This window comes from Pristis pectinata, chromosome 4 (assembly GCF_009764475.1).
Source record: "Pristis pectinata isolate sPriPec2 chromosome 4, sPriPec2.1.pri, whole genome shotgun sequence".
Lineage (NCBI taxonomy): Eukaryota > Metazoa > Chordata > Chondrichthyes > Rhinopristiformes > Pristidae > Pristis > Pristis pectinata.
In genome coordinates, this window is record NC_067408.1 from 56,622,536 (window position 1) to 56,637,260 (window position 14,725).

General features: G+C 42.4%; 1 protein-coding gene across 8 annotated transcripts in view; it reads right to left on the reverse strand.

The window, feature by feature from the left end:
• The window catches only part of LOC127569724 (F-box/WD repeat-containing protein 11), a 149,545-nt gene that overhangs the window by 27,004 nt on the left and 107,816 nt on the right, over positions 1-14,725 (reverse strand). For all 8 annotated transcript variants that reach the window (XM_052014537.1, XM_052014542.1, XM_052014540.1 and 5 more), the window contains 4 exons: positions 13,517-13,635; positions 9,872-10,121; positions 4,380-4,498; positions 1,951-2,061 (listed from right to left, as the gene is read on the reverse strand). In XM_052014537.1, coding sequence (XP_051870497.1) covers positions 1,951-2,061; positions 4,380-4,498; positions 9,872-10,121; positions 13,517-13,635 — 599 coding nt within the window. The remainder of the gene's footprint in view (positions 1-1,950; positions 2,062-4,379; positions 4,499-9,871; positions 10,122-13,516; positions 13,636-14,725) is intronic.

Sequence of the window (14,725 nt, forward strand, 5' to 3'; positions counted from 1 at the left end):
AAACACTTGGGCTCAGAAGGCCAAAGAATATACTGATGATCTGAAGACAATGGTAAATTTCACCATGATGATCTTTGTTGAGAGATTGCTCCTGGTAAGCAGTCCAAGTTTTCCCCAGAGTTTTGTACTGCACCTTTATTATCAGCAATGGGGAGTTGGGATGGGAGGATGATGGCGCTGTGGTGCAGCATGGCCAGGTAGGTGGAAGACCTTTCATTTGTAGATGTCAAGTGAACAAGCCAAGTTGGATCTAGGTTGAAGTGACATTGGTTCTGCAATGGAGGTAGCGTAGATTATACTGATTTGCCTTTTGCTCTGTAGGTTAGGTCCACTCCATTGAGAAACTTGCTGGAAGTGAGATGCAGTATTGTGATGAGAAAGACTGAAAGTAGTGCTGGGCGATAACACAGCCTTGCCTGATTTCAGCCTACACTGAGATTGGGTCCGTTGAGGAACCACTGGTTACAATCACACCTTCCATGCCATCAAATAGCAGATGTAGTATGGAGATTAATGAGGGCAGCTGAATTCAAAAAGGACAGTGCACAGTCCTTATTGCTTAACAGAGGCAAAGGCTTCTGTGAGATCAAAAAGGCCATGTATAGTAACTGATGCTGATTCCTACTTTTCTATTTGCACCATTTAGTTCATCCCTATTGTGCCTCTACATGGATGGAATCTACACCATGATTTGGGAAGCAACTCTTTAGCCAGTGGCAGGAAATGGTTGAAGTCCCTTCTGATGATGGGAAGACCCCTCTGCAGTTAGTGCACAGATACCCAACGTCTTTAGAAATACTATCTTGTTGATTAAAAATTAAACTTGAAACCCATCTGCACTCTCAGGCAAGTATTAAACATTCCACAGCACTACTTGAGAGGGGGTGAAGTTCTCCATGGTGTCTGGGCCAATACTTAATCAATGAGCCAACATACCAAAACATTAATTCATCAGCTATCTAATGGTCTTTACTAGACCTTGCTGCAAACCATTCTGGGATGTCCTGAAGCCATGGAAAATGTAAAATGTAATCCAAATGCTTTCATTTTTATACATTTGATTCTAGGAAACAAGGGTATGTGAAAGAAAGGCCATACAGACATATGGGAACAGGGCAGGATTAGGATCATAATTCAGCTGAAAGATAAATACCAAAAAGACTGGTGGGGTCTAATGGTCCTTTTCTGTGAATTTTCCATGTAGTTATATGAATATGGGCTATACTCTTTTGAGAAATATATAGGCTTAAAAACCTCCATTACACCTTCTCCAAATCCAAGTCTTTGCCACTGCATTGGTTGCTAAAATGATTCTAAATTACAGTGGCAAAGAGGGAGATTAGACATCAGAATGCATTGCTTTTCCAAAAAGTCATTGTCCTCTGGAACAAATTACCAAGGTGTGTAACCAGTATGGATTCAAAAACTGGATGAGTGAGAGAAAAATAGATGTCCCACACAGGGATAACAAGTTGGTAATTATGAAGATCCCTGGGTCACTGTGGTTTTCTTCTAGAAAACACTGAAAAATGGATCTTGGTTCACTTTCTTTGTCTCCCTGCACAAAGTGTGACCTAGGGAAATGGGGAGAGGGTGGAAATGTTCAATAAGACTGCACCATATCTGGCTGAACAACAGAGTATTTTTCACATCATTCTTGATGTACACTGAGTTGCTGATCTCAAAACTTGGGAATTATCAACCAATAAGAGAACAGCCCTTCAATGAAGCTTCAGTTACAGGAAAATCAAACAGCATAAAACATTGAATAATAGAAATCTAAATAAAAAGTAACTTGCAGGAGCTTTGTGGTGAGCCAAAGGACATCTTAAAACAGCATCTACTCTTCAAAAAGAACTCATTGGCTGTAAAGCACTCTGGTGCATCCCAAGAACATACAACCTTTCTTTCCAGACTGCACAATTAGTTCCTGCTATTAGGATTACATACCCATCATAAGCTCCACTCACAATCCTTTTGTTATCAAATCGAATACATCGAACCAACTCTTCGTGTCCTTCTAAGACCCGCAGACAAGCACCACATTCTATGTCCCACAACCTGCAACAGGAAACATCAATGTCACAAACCATTTCAGCATTCCAACATTATATTTCAAAAATCGGAATGACAATGGACCCATGAAGGTACTGCCTTGTTGAGCACATCTTGAACCATCCCCAGCCTAAATTTTCTGATATTTTCATATATTTTCAACATCTCTTTGAGAAACTAATTTGAAAATACTGCAGATACTGGAAACCTGGTAAGAGTTATTCCTGGAGCAGCACAGCTACAAAATGGATCAGATGGAACATCAGCAAGAAACCTTACAAGATCAATCTCATTATCATTAACCTAGATAAAATAAGAAATAGGTTGAACAAAACTTGCAGAAGCTTATAGCCCACTTCAAGTGTCCACTATTTTGAATTTCATCTCATAATTTTGTTTTAGCATGATGAAACACGGGGACTATTGGACGAAAGACTCCATCTTGCAGTTCTTCTATCACTCTCACAGCCATGATATATTAATAGTGAATTTGTTGACTAATCATGGCAACCAGGATCTTGCAAATAGTCTGCAAGTGTAAACATTATATTGGGCAGACCCCAGTAGTAGAAAGATACAAATCATTTGTTCAAGCAGACAATTCATAACCACATTTTGCATCAAGCTATTCATATACTGCAGCCCAAATGTCATAATCAGATTAAGGGGAGTGAGGGAACTGCAGCCCCAGTGAGTGGGAAGGGAACATGGTAAACATTACCTAGTGTGCCAGATGCTGAACCATCAGAATTTCCAAATGGTCAGGTAGCAGATTATTGGATTTTTACTGTAATGTATTTGGTCCTTGACTTAACTTATGGAATGTCTTTGGATTCAATGAAACTGTGAAGAGATCCAATGAGCCTGCTCCTGATCCCGTGCATTTCTTATTTCAATGCTGCAGAGTGCACACACACATACACAAATGGAACACTTCAACACACACTATCAAGCTGGTGCTTTTCTATAGAACTGCTGGCTAGCCGTAGGTGTGATAATGGCCGTATATTTGCTTTAAAGTTATTCCCCTTCAACTTCAGGCAATTGCCTGGACTAGAGGCAATCAATATCTATCAAGTAGTTTACAGCTGTGTACTGGACAGAACCCAGTATTATAAAGATAGTAACCACCTCTCTGATGATCTACATCATCTTGTCCCTCTATAATCATAACAAAGATAATTTCTTTGCATGGACAAATATTTATATAAAGTTATAGAGTACAGAAACTTGCCCTTCAGCCCACCATGACGACATTTTTGTTCATCTACATTAATTCCATTTGCTCGCATTAGGTCCATACTGTTGTATGCCTCGTCTATTCCAGTGCATGTCTGAATGCCTCTTAAATATAGCAACTGTATCTGACTCCATCACCTCCTCTGGCAGTGAGTTCTAGATATCAACCATTCTCCATATGGAAAACCTTTACCCTCAGATCCCCTTTAAAATTCCTTCCTCTCAAACCTTTGCCCTCTTGTTTTTGATACCTCTACCATGGGAAAAAAATTCTATTTAGATTTTCTGTGCCTCATATAATTTTATATACTTCCACCAGGTCATCCTTCAGCCTCCTTTGCTCCAGAGAAAACAAACCCAACCTAGCGAATCTCTCTCAATAGCTAAAATCCTCCAAACCAGGCAATGTCCTGGCGAATCCCCTCTGCACTCACCCCAGCTTTAATTATAATTCAAAGTCTTCAATGTCTCTATCATTAGATTTTCCGTCCACCCTCCCTGCTGTTACTTTTTATCCTTGCATACCACAATCATACTGAACTGGTCATACCAAAACAGAGTGGGACAGAGGCTGGGCAGTTACCCATAGCTAAGGATCCCAATCATCCAACAAATCCTTTGTGGATGTAAGAGAAGGGGCAAGCATTAGATTAACTATGGGGTCTCATTAAGGTGAATAGCCAATCAATATTCAGTCTGCAGATCTTCAAAAAAAGATCAAGGTTTAATGACAAAGGGAATAGAAAATGTACTTAGAAGGTACTCCAACATAATGTTGAGTGGGGAATGGGGAGGAAGGGGAATTTACTTTTCACAAAGTATTATAAGTTTATTACTGCACAGATGTAATTTGTTTATAGGGATATGCAATCAGTCTATATGATGGTGGAAACATGGATGCATAATAATGTGGTATTCCTTTCATATCACAATCACAGAGCCACACAGCAGAGAAACTCATCTGTCATATTGCACGTAATCCCATTCCTTGAAAATGCGATTCACTGAGTCCCATTCCATCCTGCTCCTTTTCCATAGCCCTAGAATCCATATGCATGTACATCAATCATTCTGACAGACCCTACCTGATGGTGTTGTCTGAGGAGCCACTGACAACCAGTCGGTCCCGGTACTGAAGGCATGCTATTCCACGCTTGTGGCCATTCAAAGTACGTACAAATTCACAAGTGCTTGTGCTCCACACCTGGACGGAAAAAGCAAAAAGTACACCATGAAGGCAACAGAAAAAAGGGAGAAGAAGAGGTGAAGAGCAGAGAGGCCATATGGGTAGAGATTAGAAATAAAAACACTTTTCCGAGGGTCTATTACAGACCTCCCTAGTCAATAGGAGATAGAGGAACAGATGTGTAGGCAGATGTAAGAAAGATGCAATAAAAATAGGGTTATTGTACTGAGGATTTCAATTTCCCAAATATTAATCGGGATGGCCTCAGCATTGAAGACTCAGAGGGCATGGAATTTTTGAGATGCATCATGGAGAGTTTTTTGACACGCAATGTTTAATTTAGGTTTTTCTTGTGAATGCTGCTTATATAATGCTATGTTCCTGTGATGCTGCTGCAAGTAAGTTTTCCATTGCACCTGTGCATACATGTACTTGTGCATATGATAATGAACTTGACTTTGACCAACAAGGGGAAGAGAATTACTGGACCTCATCTTGGGGAAAAGTAGCTGGTCAAATGGAGAGTGTGTCAGTGGGGGATCATTTTGGAGAATGGTATATTTTTAAATGGTTTATGGGAAAGGATGGGGATGGACCAATGATAAAGGTCTTAAATTGGGTTGGGGGGGGGGGGGGGGGGGGGGGGAAGAGGAGAGAGGCCAATTTCACTAACATAAAAGGGAGACCCGGAAAAGGTAAAGAAAGCTAGCATCTACTTGCAGGCAAGTCTACATTTGCACAGTGGGAAGCATACAAAATGGAGAAATAGCAGGTGTTCAAGGCAACATGTTTCTGTAACGAGATGTCATGAGTATAAAGTGTACTGTGATACTTAAAAAAGGAAATTAGGAAGGCTAAAAGGGTCATGAAAAAAGTCACTAGCAGACAGGATTAAGGCAAGACCAAAAAGGTGTGGTACAAGTATAATAGGGCAAAAGAACGAATAGAAGTATACTATTGCTGTCAACAAGAGCAGGTTTAGTAGACAGGATAGTCAGGAGCATGTCAAAGAGATGTCATTAGAACATCACTAACCTGGAAAGAATGCAAAGGAGACTTATGAGAATGTCGACAGGACTCAAGGGCCTGAGTTATAGGGAGAGGTTGGGCAGGCTAGGATCTTATTACTTGGAATGTAGGAGACTGAGGGGTGATCTTATAGAGATGTACAAAATCATGAGGGGCATACATAGGGTGAATGCACAGTCCCAGGGAAAGGGAACCAAAAATTAAAGGGTTTAAGGTGAGAGGGGAAAGATTTAAAAGGGAGCTGAGGGGCAACTTCTTCACAGAGAGGGTGATGAGTACATGGAACGAGTTGTCAGAGGAAGTGGTTGAGGCAGGTACAACAACACTTAAAAGACATTTGGACAGGTACATGGATAGGAACAGTTTAGAGGGATATGGGCCAAACGCGGGCAAATGGGACCAGCTTAAGTGGGCACCTTGGTTGGCATGGATGAGTATGGCCAAAGGGCTTGTTTCCATGCTGCATTACTCTATGACTCTCATAATCAGAGGAAAAAGTATGGGCAGGCACAGTAGTGTAGTGGTTAGCGTAGCGCTATTACAGTGCCAGCAACCTGGGTTCAATTTTGGCCACTGTTTATAAGGAGTTTGTATGTTCTCCCCATGTCTGCGTGGGTTTTCTCCCACATACCAAAGACGTACAGGTTATTGGTATTGGTTTTTATTGTCACTTGTACCGAGGTACAGTGAAAAACTTGTCTTGCATACCGATCATACAGGTCAATTCATTACACGGTGCAGTTACATTGTCTTAATACAGAGTACATTGATGTAGTACAGGTAAAAAAACAATAACAGTACAGAGTAAAGTGTCACAGCTACAGAGAAAGTGCAGTGCAATAAGGTGCAAGGTCACAACAAGTGACGTGAGGTCATAGTCCATCTCATTGTATGAGGGAACCGTTCAATAGTCTTATCACAGTGGGGTAGAAGCTGGCCTTAAGTCTGGTGTCCTTAGGCACCTGTATCTTCTACCCGATGGAAGAGGAGAGAAGAGAGAATGTCCCGGGTGGGTGGGGTCTTTGATTATACTGGCTGCTACACCAAGACAACGAGAGGTAAAGACAGAGTCCAAGGAAGGGAGGCTGGTGTCCGTGATGCGCTGGGCTGTGTCCACAACTCTCTGCAGTTTCTTGCGGTCCTGAGCAGAGCAGTTGCTGTACCAAGCCGTGATGCATCCAGATAGGATGCCTTCTATGGTGCATCGATAAAAGTTGATGAGTGTCGAAGGGGACAAACCTAATTTCTTTAGCCTCCTGAGGAAGTAGAGGCATTGGTGAGCTTTCTTGGCCGTGGCATCTAGGTGATTTGACCAGGACAGGCTGTTGTTGTTGTTCACTCCCAGGAACTTGAAGCTCTCAACCCTCTCGACCTCAGCACCATTGATGAAGTCAATGACCAGCTCTTATGTTTTGTTGACATTGAGGGAAAGGTTGTTGTCATGACACCATTCCACTAAGCTCTCTATCTCCTTCCTGTACTCTGACTCATTGCTGTTTGAGATACAGCCGACAATGGTGGTATCATCTGCAAACTTGTAGATGGAAATAGAGCAGAATCTGGCCACAGAGTCATGAATGTATAGGGAGTAGAGTAGAGGGCTGAGGACGCAGCCTTGTGGGGCACCAGTATTGAAAATAATCAGTGAGGATAGGCAGCAATACCACTAGTGCCGGAGGTATTGCTGCCTATCCTCACTGATTGCAGTCTGTTGGTTACAAGGTCAAAGATCCAGTTACAGAGGGAGGTGTTGAGTTCTAGGTCTCAGAGTTTGGTGACAAGCTTGCTTGGGATTATTGTATTGAAGGTAGAGCTGTAGTCAATAAACAATAGTCTAGAGCTGTAGTCAATAAACAATAGTCTAACGTAGGTGTCTTTACTGTCCAGATGCTCCAGAGCTGAGTGTAGGGCCAGGGAGATGGCATCCACTGTAGACCTATTTTGGTGATAGGTGAATTGCAGTGGGTGGCGAATTAAGTTGTGGGCATGCTATGTTGGCGCCAGAAGCATGGCAACACTTGCGGGCTGCTCCCAGAACACACTACGCAAAAGATGCATTTCACTGTTTTGATGTACATGTGACTAGTAAAGAAATCTTTAAAAAAAAATCTCATTAGGGACAACAGAGGCAATTTGTGCATGGAGTCAAAAGGTATAAGCGAGGTCTTAAATGAGTACTTTTCATTGATATTCACGAAGGAAACAGACTTTGTAGTTGGAGAGTTCAGTGAATCAATAGATGAAAGTCTAGTGCAAGTCTCCATAAATAATGAGGAGGTACTCAGTGCCTTGGCAGCCTTAAAGGTGGATAAATCCCCAGGACCAGATGGGATTTATCCTGGACTGCTAAGGGAGGCAAAGGAAGAGATTGCTGGGGCTCTGGCTGCAATTCTCAAATGTTCACTGGACACAAGTGGGTTTCCAGATGATTGGAGGACAGCAGACGTAGTCCACCTTTTCAAAAAAGGCAATAGGGAAAAGCCTGGTAAGTATAGACCCGTGAGCCTAACATCAGTAGTAGGGAAGATGCTGGAAAAGAATTCTGAGGGAGAGGATTAATGATCACTTGGACAGGCAGGGACTAATCAGAGATAATGAGCATGGCCTTATCAAGGGCAGATCCTGTCTGACCAATTTGATTGAATTCTTTAAAGAGGTAACAAAGTGTATCAATGAGGGTTGGGTAGGTGTGATTTACATGGACTTCAGTAAAATATTTGCCAATATAGAGACTGGTCCAAAAAGTTAGGGCCACTGAGATCAAGGGGAAGTTGGCAAACTGGATCCAAAATTGGGTTGGCAATAGGAGATAGTGAAGGCAGAGAGTTGTTTTTATGATCAGTTGCCTGTGACTAGTGGTGTCCCACAAGGATGGTGCTCAGACCCTTGCTGCTTGTAGTATATGTGACTGATCTGAATGTGAATATGAGAGGCAAGATCAGTCAGCTCACAGATGAGATGAACATTGGTGGAGTTGTTACTAGTGTGGAAGGTAGTCTTAGAGTACAGAGAGATATCCATGTGTTGGCGAAATGGGCTGAAAAATAGCAGATGGAATTTAATCCAGATAAATGTGAGGTGACACATTTTGGGAGCATAATGAGACTGGGACACATACCATGAATGGTAGGGGCTTACAGAGTATTGAGGAACAGAGGGACCTTCTGTACGAGTCCACAGATCCTTGAAGATAGTAATGCAGGTGGACAATGTGGTTAGAAAGTCATACGTGATACTGGCCTTCATTAGTCAGGGCAGTGAATACAGAAATAGAGAAATTATGCTCCAACTTTATAAAACCTTGGTTAGACCTCAGTTGGAGTCATGTGCGCAGTTCTGGTCATTATGCTATAGGGAGGATGTGATAATACTTGAGAGGATGCAGAGGAAATTCACCAGGATATTGCCTGGGATGGAGTGTTTCAATTATGAGGAGAGACTGAAGCAGCTAGGTCTGTTCTCCCTAGAGTGGCGGGGGTTGAAGGGACAGAACTGAGATATAAAAAATTATGAGGGGTATAGATAGGATAGACTGCAGGAAACTTTTCCCATATCAAAAGGTAGATAAAACTAGAGGACATAGGTTTAGGGCATGAAGTAAGGGACTTTGAAGGGGATGAAGGAAATTCTTCACCCAGAGAGTGGCAAGTACTTGGAATGCACTGCCTGAGAAAGTGGTTGAGGCTGGGTCACTGACAGCTTTTAAGAAGTGTCTAGTTGAGCACTTGAATTGCTTAGATAGAGGGGGCTATGAACCAAGTTCTGTCAATGGGATTAATAGAGATGGGTGCCTGCTGGTTAGTGTGGATGAGTTGGGCTGAATAGCCTGTTTCCATGCTGCACAATTCTATGATTTTATGAATCAAGTGAGAACAGAGAGCAGAAAGCAAGAGGAGAAACCATGGAGGGAGTAGCACGTGGCGAGGCGTTGGCACTGGGAGTGAGAGCAGGCAGTTGCAAACGAATGGAAAGGAAGCAGGCATGGAGTTGAAATTGGGGAGAAAGAGGATTTGGAGGAATAGAGAATAGGGGAATGGTCATTGATTTAATAACATTATTATACTGGATGTGTCACCCTATTTGAAACTGCAAGTTGGCTACTATGTACACTATCAGTATGAAACACCCCATTTCCTGTATACTTTTTTTAAACCCGAGCACTTGACTTGCAATAGACCCTTTGGTCAGCTGCCAAGTGTTTGTACTGTGTACTGGACCTACCTGACCATTGCCAGGATTCTGAGGAGTGGCAATTGCTGCTGGACTTAGAAATAAATTGAAGCCTAACTCAGTATGATCCTACCAGTGAGACCACACACACAATAAAAAGATAAAGGTAGATGGGAGGAAATTTAAACTCACTTTAATAGTTCGGTCACCCGATGCTGATACAATGTACTTGTCATCGAAGTCCACCACATTGACTGCTGCCCGATGGCCAACTAGGACCCGTCTCAGAGTGATGTCAGTTGGAGAGGCCATGTCCCACACGGCTATAGATCTGTCCTTTGAGCATGTAACCATCAATCCATTACTGAACCGAAGGTGCAATACTGCTTCATTGTGATGTATCAGTGTGTTCAGAACCTCCGCTGTATTCACATCCCAGACCCTAAGGTAAGCATACATTTGATTAGGGAATGTCACTGAACCACCAATTTACAATGGGGTTGCACTGTGTAAGACTGCAGTGAATCTGTACAATGAAAGAAATATACCCTGTTAAGCCCTCTATGGATGTGATGTGGGTGTTACTGGCAAAGCCAGTATTTTTTTTAAACCTATTCCTTGAGATAGTGGTGGCGATGAAACACCTGTAGTCCTACTGGTGAAATTACGTTCGCATTTCTGTTGGGTAGGGAATTCCAGGATTACCCTGGTGATGATAAAGGAATGATATATTTCCAAGCTGGGATGATGTACGACTTGGTGAAGAATCTGCAAATAGTGATGTACCATTTTACTTGCTGCCCTTCTAGTTGGTAGTCATGGTTTTGGGAGGAATAGCCTACATAATAGGTCTACATGAGAAACTGCATGTATTTCACAGAAGATATATACTAGATAATCGGTGGGCTGATGCTGGAGGAACTGAACATTTACAATCCTGGGTGGGGAGCCATTGGACTTGTACTAGGTCAGATTAAACTTCTTGAAAGTTGTTACAGCTGCACTCACCCAGGCAAGTGGAGAAAATTCCATTTCACTCCTGACCTTTTCTTTATTAATGATGAAAAGGTTCTGGGAATTCAGGAGGCAGATCACTTGCCACTGAATACTCAGGTCTGACCTGTTCCTGCATTCGTGGTGTTTATGTGGGTAGATTGGTTAAGTTTCTGGTCAAAGGTGACCCATCGGACCAATGGTGGGGCAGTCATAAATGGTATTGCCATTGAACATCAAGGGTTGATGATTACAGATGGTTACTGCTGTGTCATGTGTGGCATAAAATGTTATATGTAACTCATCAACCTCAATTCAATGCTGCCCAAGTCTTGCTGCATGCAGATATGGATTACTTCATTTTCTGAGCAGTTGTGAATGAAACTGAACGTTTTGTAATGGAGAGCAAACATCCCCATTCTGGATCCTAAGGTAGAAGGACAGTGATGAAGCAGTGAAGATGGTGGGCCCTTGGATACTACTGTAAGGAATTCTAACAGCAACGTCATGGATCTGAGATGATTGGCTTCCAATAACTACGACCATCTTTTTTTGTGTTAGGAATGACTTCAAGGTTTTCCCCTTATGACCCATTAACTTCAGTTTTACCAGAGTCAAAGGCTGCCTTGTCAAAAGCTGCCTTAGAACTCAGTTCTTTGGTTCATGTTTGGACTAAGGCTATAACGTGTTGGCAAACCCAAACTGAACATTGATGAGCAATTATTAATAAAGTACCACGATAGCACTGTTAAATGACATCTGCATTACTTTGTTGATAAGAGATTTGACAGACACTTCATGGTAGGCTTCTTCAGAAGGTCAGAGGCCAAGGGATCCAAGGAAGCTTGGCTGTGTGGATTAGGAATTGGCTTGCATGTAGAAAGCAGAGGGTTGTGGTGGAAGGAGTGCCCTCGGATTGGAAGGCAGTGACTAGTGGTATCCTGCAGGGATCAGTTCTGGGACCTCTACTTTTTGTGATATTTATAGATGACTTAGATGAGGGGGGTGGAGAGCTGGGTTAGTAAGTTTGCAGACGACACTAAGATAGGCGGTGTTGTGGATAGTGTGGAGGGCTGTCGGAACTTACAGAGGGATATTGATAGGATGCAGAGCTGGGCTGACAAGTGGCAGATGGAGTTCAATCCGGAGAAGTGTGAGGTGGTACACTTTGAAAGGACAAACTCCAGGGCAGAGTACTGGGTAAATGGCAAGGTACTTGGCAGTGTGGAGGAGCAGAGGGATCTGGGGGTTCATATTCACAGTTCATTAAAAGTTGCCTCACAGGTGGAAAGAGCAGTTAAGAAGGCCAATGGGATGTTGGCTTTCATAAGTCACGGGATTGAGTTTAAGAGCCGCGAGGTGATGATGCAGCTTTACAAAACTCTAGTTAGGCCACACTTAGAGTACTGTGTTCAGTTCTGGTCGCCTCATTATAGGAAGGATGTGGAGGCATTGGAGAGGGTGCAGAGGAGATTTACCAGGATGCTGCCTGGATTAGAGAGTATTGAATATGAGGAGAGGCTTAAGGTTCTAGGGCTTTATTCACTGGAAAGGAGGAGGATGAGAGGAGACATGATAGAGGTATATAAAATATTGAGAGGAATAGAGTAGACAGTCAGCACCTCCTTCCCAGGGCACCAATGCTCAAGACGAGAGGTCATGGCTTTATGAGTGGGAGGTTCAGGGGAGACGTCAGAGGGAGGTTTTTCACCCAAAGAGTGGTTGGTGCATCGAATGCACTGCCTGGGGTGGTGGTGGAGGCAGATACATTGAACAGGTTCAAGAGCTTGTTGGATAGGCATATGGAGGAACGTGAGATAGAGGGATATGCGGGAGGAAGGGGTTAGGTAGTGTGAGGGTGGTCTAATGGACTGCACAACATGGTGGGCCAAAGGGCATGTTTTGTGCTGTATGGTTCTATGGTTCTTGCTTTTTGTGGTTAGACGATTCTGGGCGTTCCCCCCCCCCCCCCACCACATTTTCAGACTGATGGCAGTGTGCAATTACACTGACACAGTTAGTTCTGAAGTACAGTGGGGCTGTCTGATCCCATGGCCTTTGCTATGTCCAGTGTTCTCAGCCATTTCTTGATATGGATTGAATTGAATGTCTGAAGCATGGCTTTCATCATGGCAGGGATCTCAGAAGGAAGACTGAAGATGTTTGCAAATACTTGCCGGACTCTGATATTGTTCAGGATGGGACATTCTTTGAGCCATCTCCTCTTCCACAAGAACTGTACAGTAATGCATCTGTGACAGATTGATTGATGAGTACAAAGTGAAGTAGGTTTATCCCTAACATTGGTTCACTCACCATCTGCTACCGAACGCAGTCTAAAAACTATATCCTTTAGGACACAGCAGCTCTATCAGTGATGGTGCTACCAAGTCACTCTTAAAGATTTATATTAAAGACCTTACTCTATGCCCTTGGTACTTGCCATGTTTCTATCAAATGCTGTTCAACATGGAGAAGTACCGATTTATCTGAGAGATTCATCTATAGGGGTTACCAGGAGGAAGTTTCTTTGCCAACGTTTGACCTGAACCCACGACACTTTATGCAATTTGGAATAAATATTGAGGGTTCCCAAGTCATGTATACTAGAGTGCTATCACACCTGGTGGATCCATCTAGTGATGGGACTAGTGACTTAGATTGTGCTTCTTTTTAAGACTATCCATTTCATGGTCACCAGTACGAAGACTGGTATTTCTTAAAAGGAAAATCTGGATTATTTTATTATCTGAATTCTTCAGGTGTCATCATGGGATTTGAATTCATATCCTCCGATTGCTGCTTTATGTCTTCATAAATTCCTATTGGGTTTCTACATCTTACCTTACTGTGGAATCTGAAGACCCAGTAACAATAACCCGTTCATCATACTGCAGACAAAGCACAGAGCCTGTGTGACCTGTTAGTATCTTCAAACATTCCAGTGACTGTTTATCCCAAATCTACAGCAACCAAACAAAAGCATACAAGTAATCAAGAAACCTAATGCAGATGTTTTCCTCTTTAAGACAAAAGCTTTAGTAGTAAAAAAAAAACAAAAACTCTTGTTTTTCCTTTATATGCATAATCACATATCCAGACAATATAGGGAAAAAGAAGTGTCAATATGCTTTAACAATATAATTCATCTGGTACTCTTAACGCATCTTAAATTTCCTTCATCTGTAACAGATGTATTTTCTGATAGAACAGCATTTAAAATGTTCTCCTCCAGACACATCCTATTACTTTGCTCAATGGTTCAGTGAATTTCTCTATAAGCACGTTTAACACTAGGTGGTACAGGTGGCATTCTAATTAGCCTCAGAGTTTTCATATTAGGAAAGACCAACACGGCGCTAACCCCAATTGCTGTTAAGTGTCCCAGAGAACAAGTTAGAATTCATCCCAAATTGGCCTCGTCTCCTAAAATGGAAGGTCAATATCCCTGGCACTCCTGCAAATAATGCAGAATAAAAACTTGTAGAACAGAATCATAGAAAACTTAATTCACAGGAAGAAGCCATTCAGCTCACAGGGTCCATGCCTGTCAAAATAGAGCTACCCAACCCAACCCACCATCCTGCACCAGATCCAGTGAGTCATAGAATAAGTGTTTCTGCCTCTCTCACCCTTTCAGGCAATTTCTTCCCAAACCCCTACCACCCTCCAGATGAAAAAATACTTTCCTCATGTCCTCTCTAATAATTCTACCATTTACTATAAATCTGATTATTGACCCTTCTTAGTTGCTACCTAGCCCTCTCATTATTTTAAACTTCTCAATTAAGTCTCCCCTCACACTAAACTGTCCTGAAGACAGCAACCCTAGTCTATCAAATCTTTCCTCATAGCTACAAGTTTTCAGTTCTGGCAATGTCCTTGCAAATGGCCCCCAAACTCTCTCCAGGGCAAACACATCTTCCTGTAATGCGTTGACCAGAAGTGTATGCAGCACTCAAGCCATAGTAACAAGCTATGTCCACAATCCCAGCACTACCTCTGTTTTTACATTCCTTGCTTTGGGTAAAGAAAATTACCCTGCTTAATTCT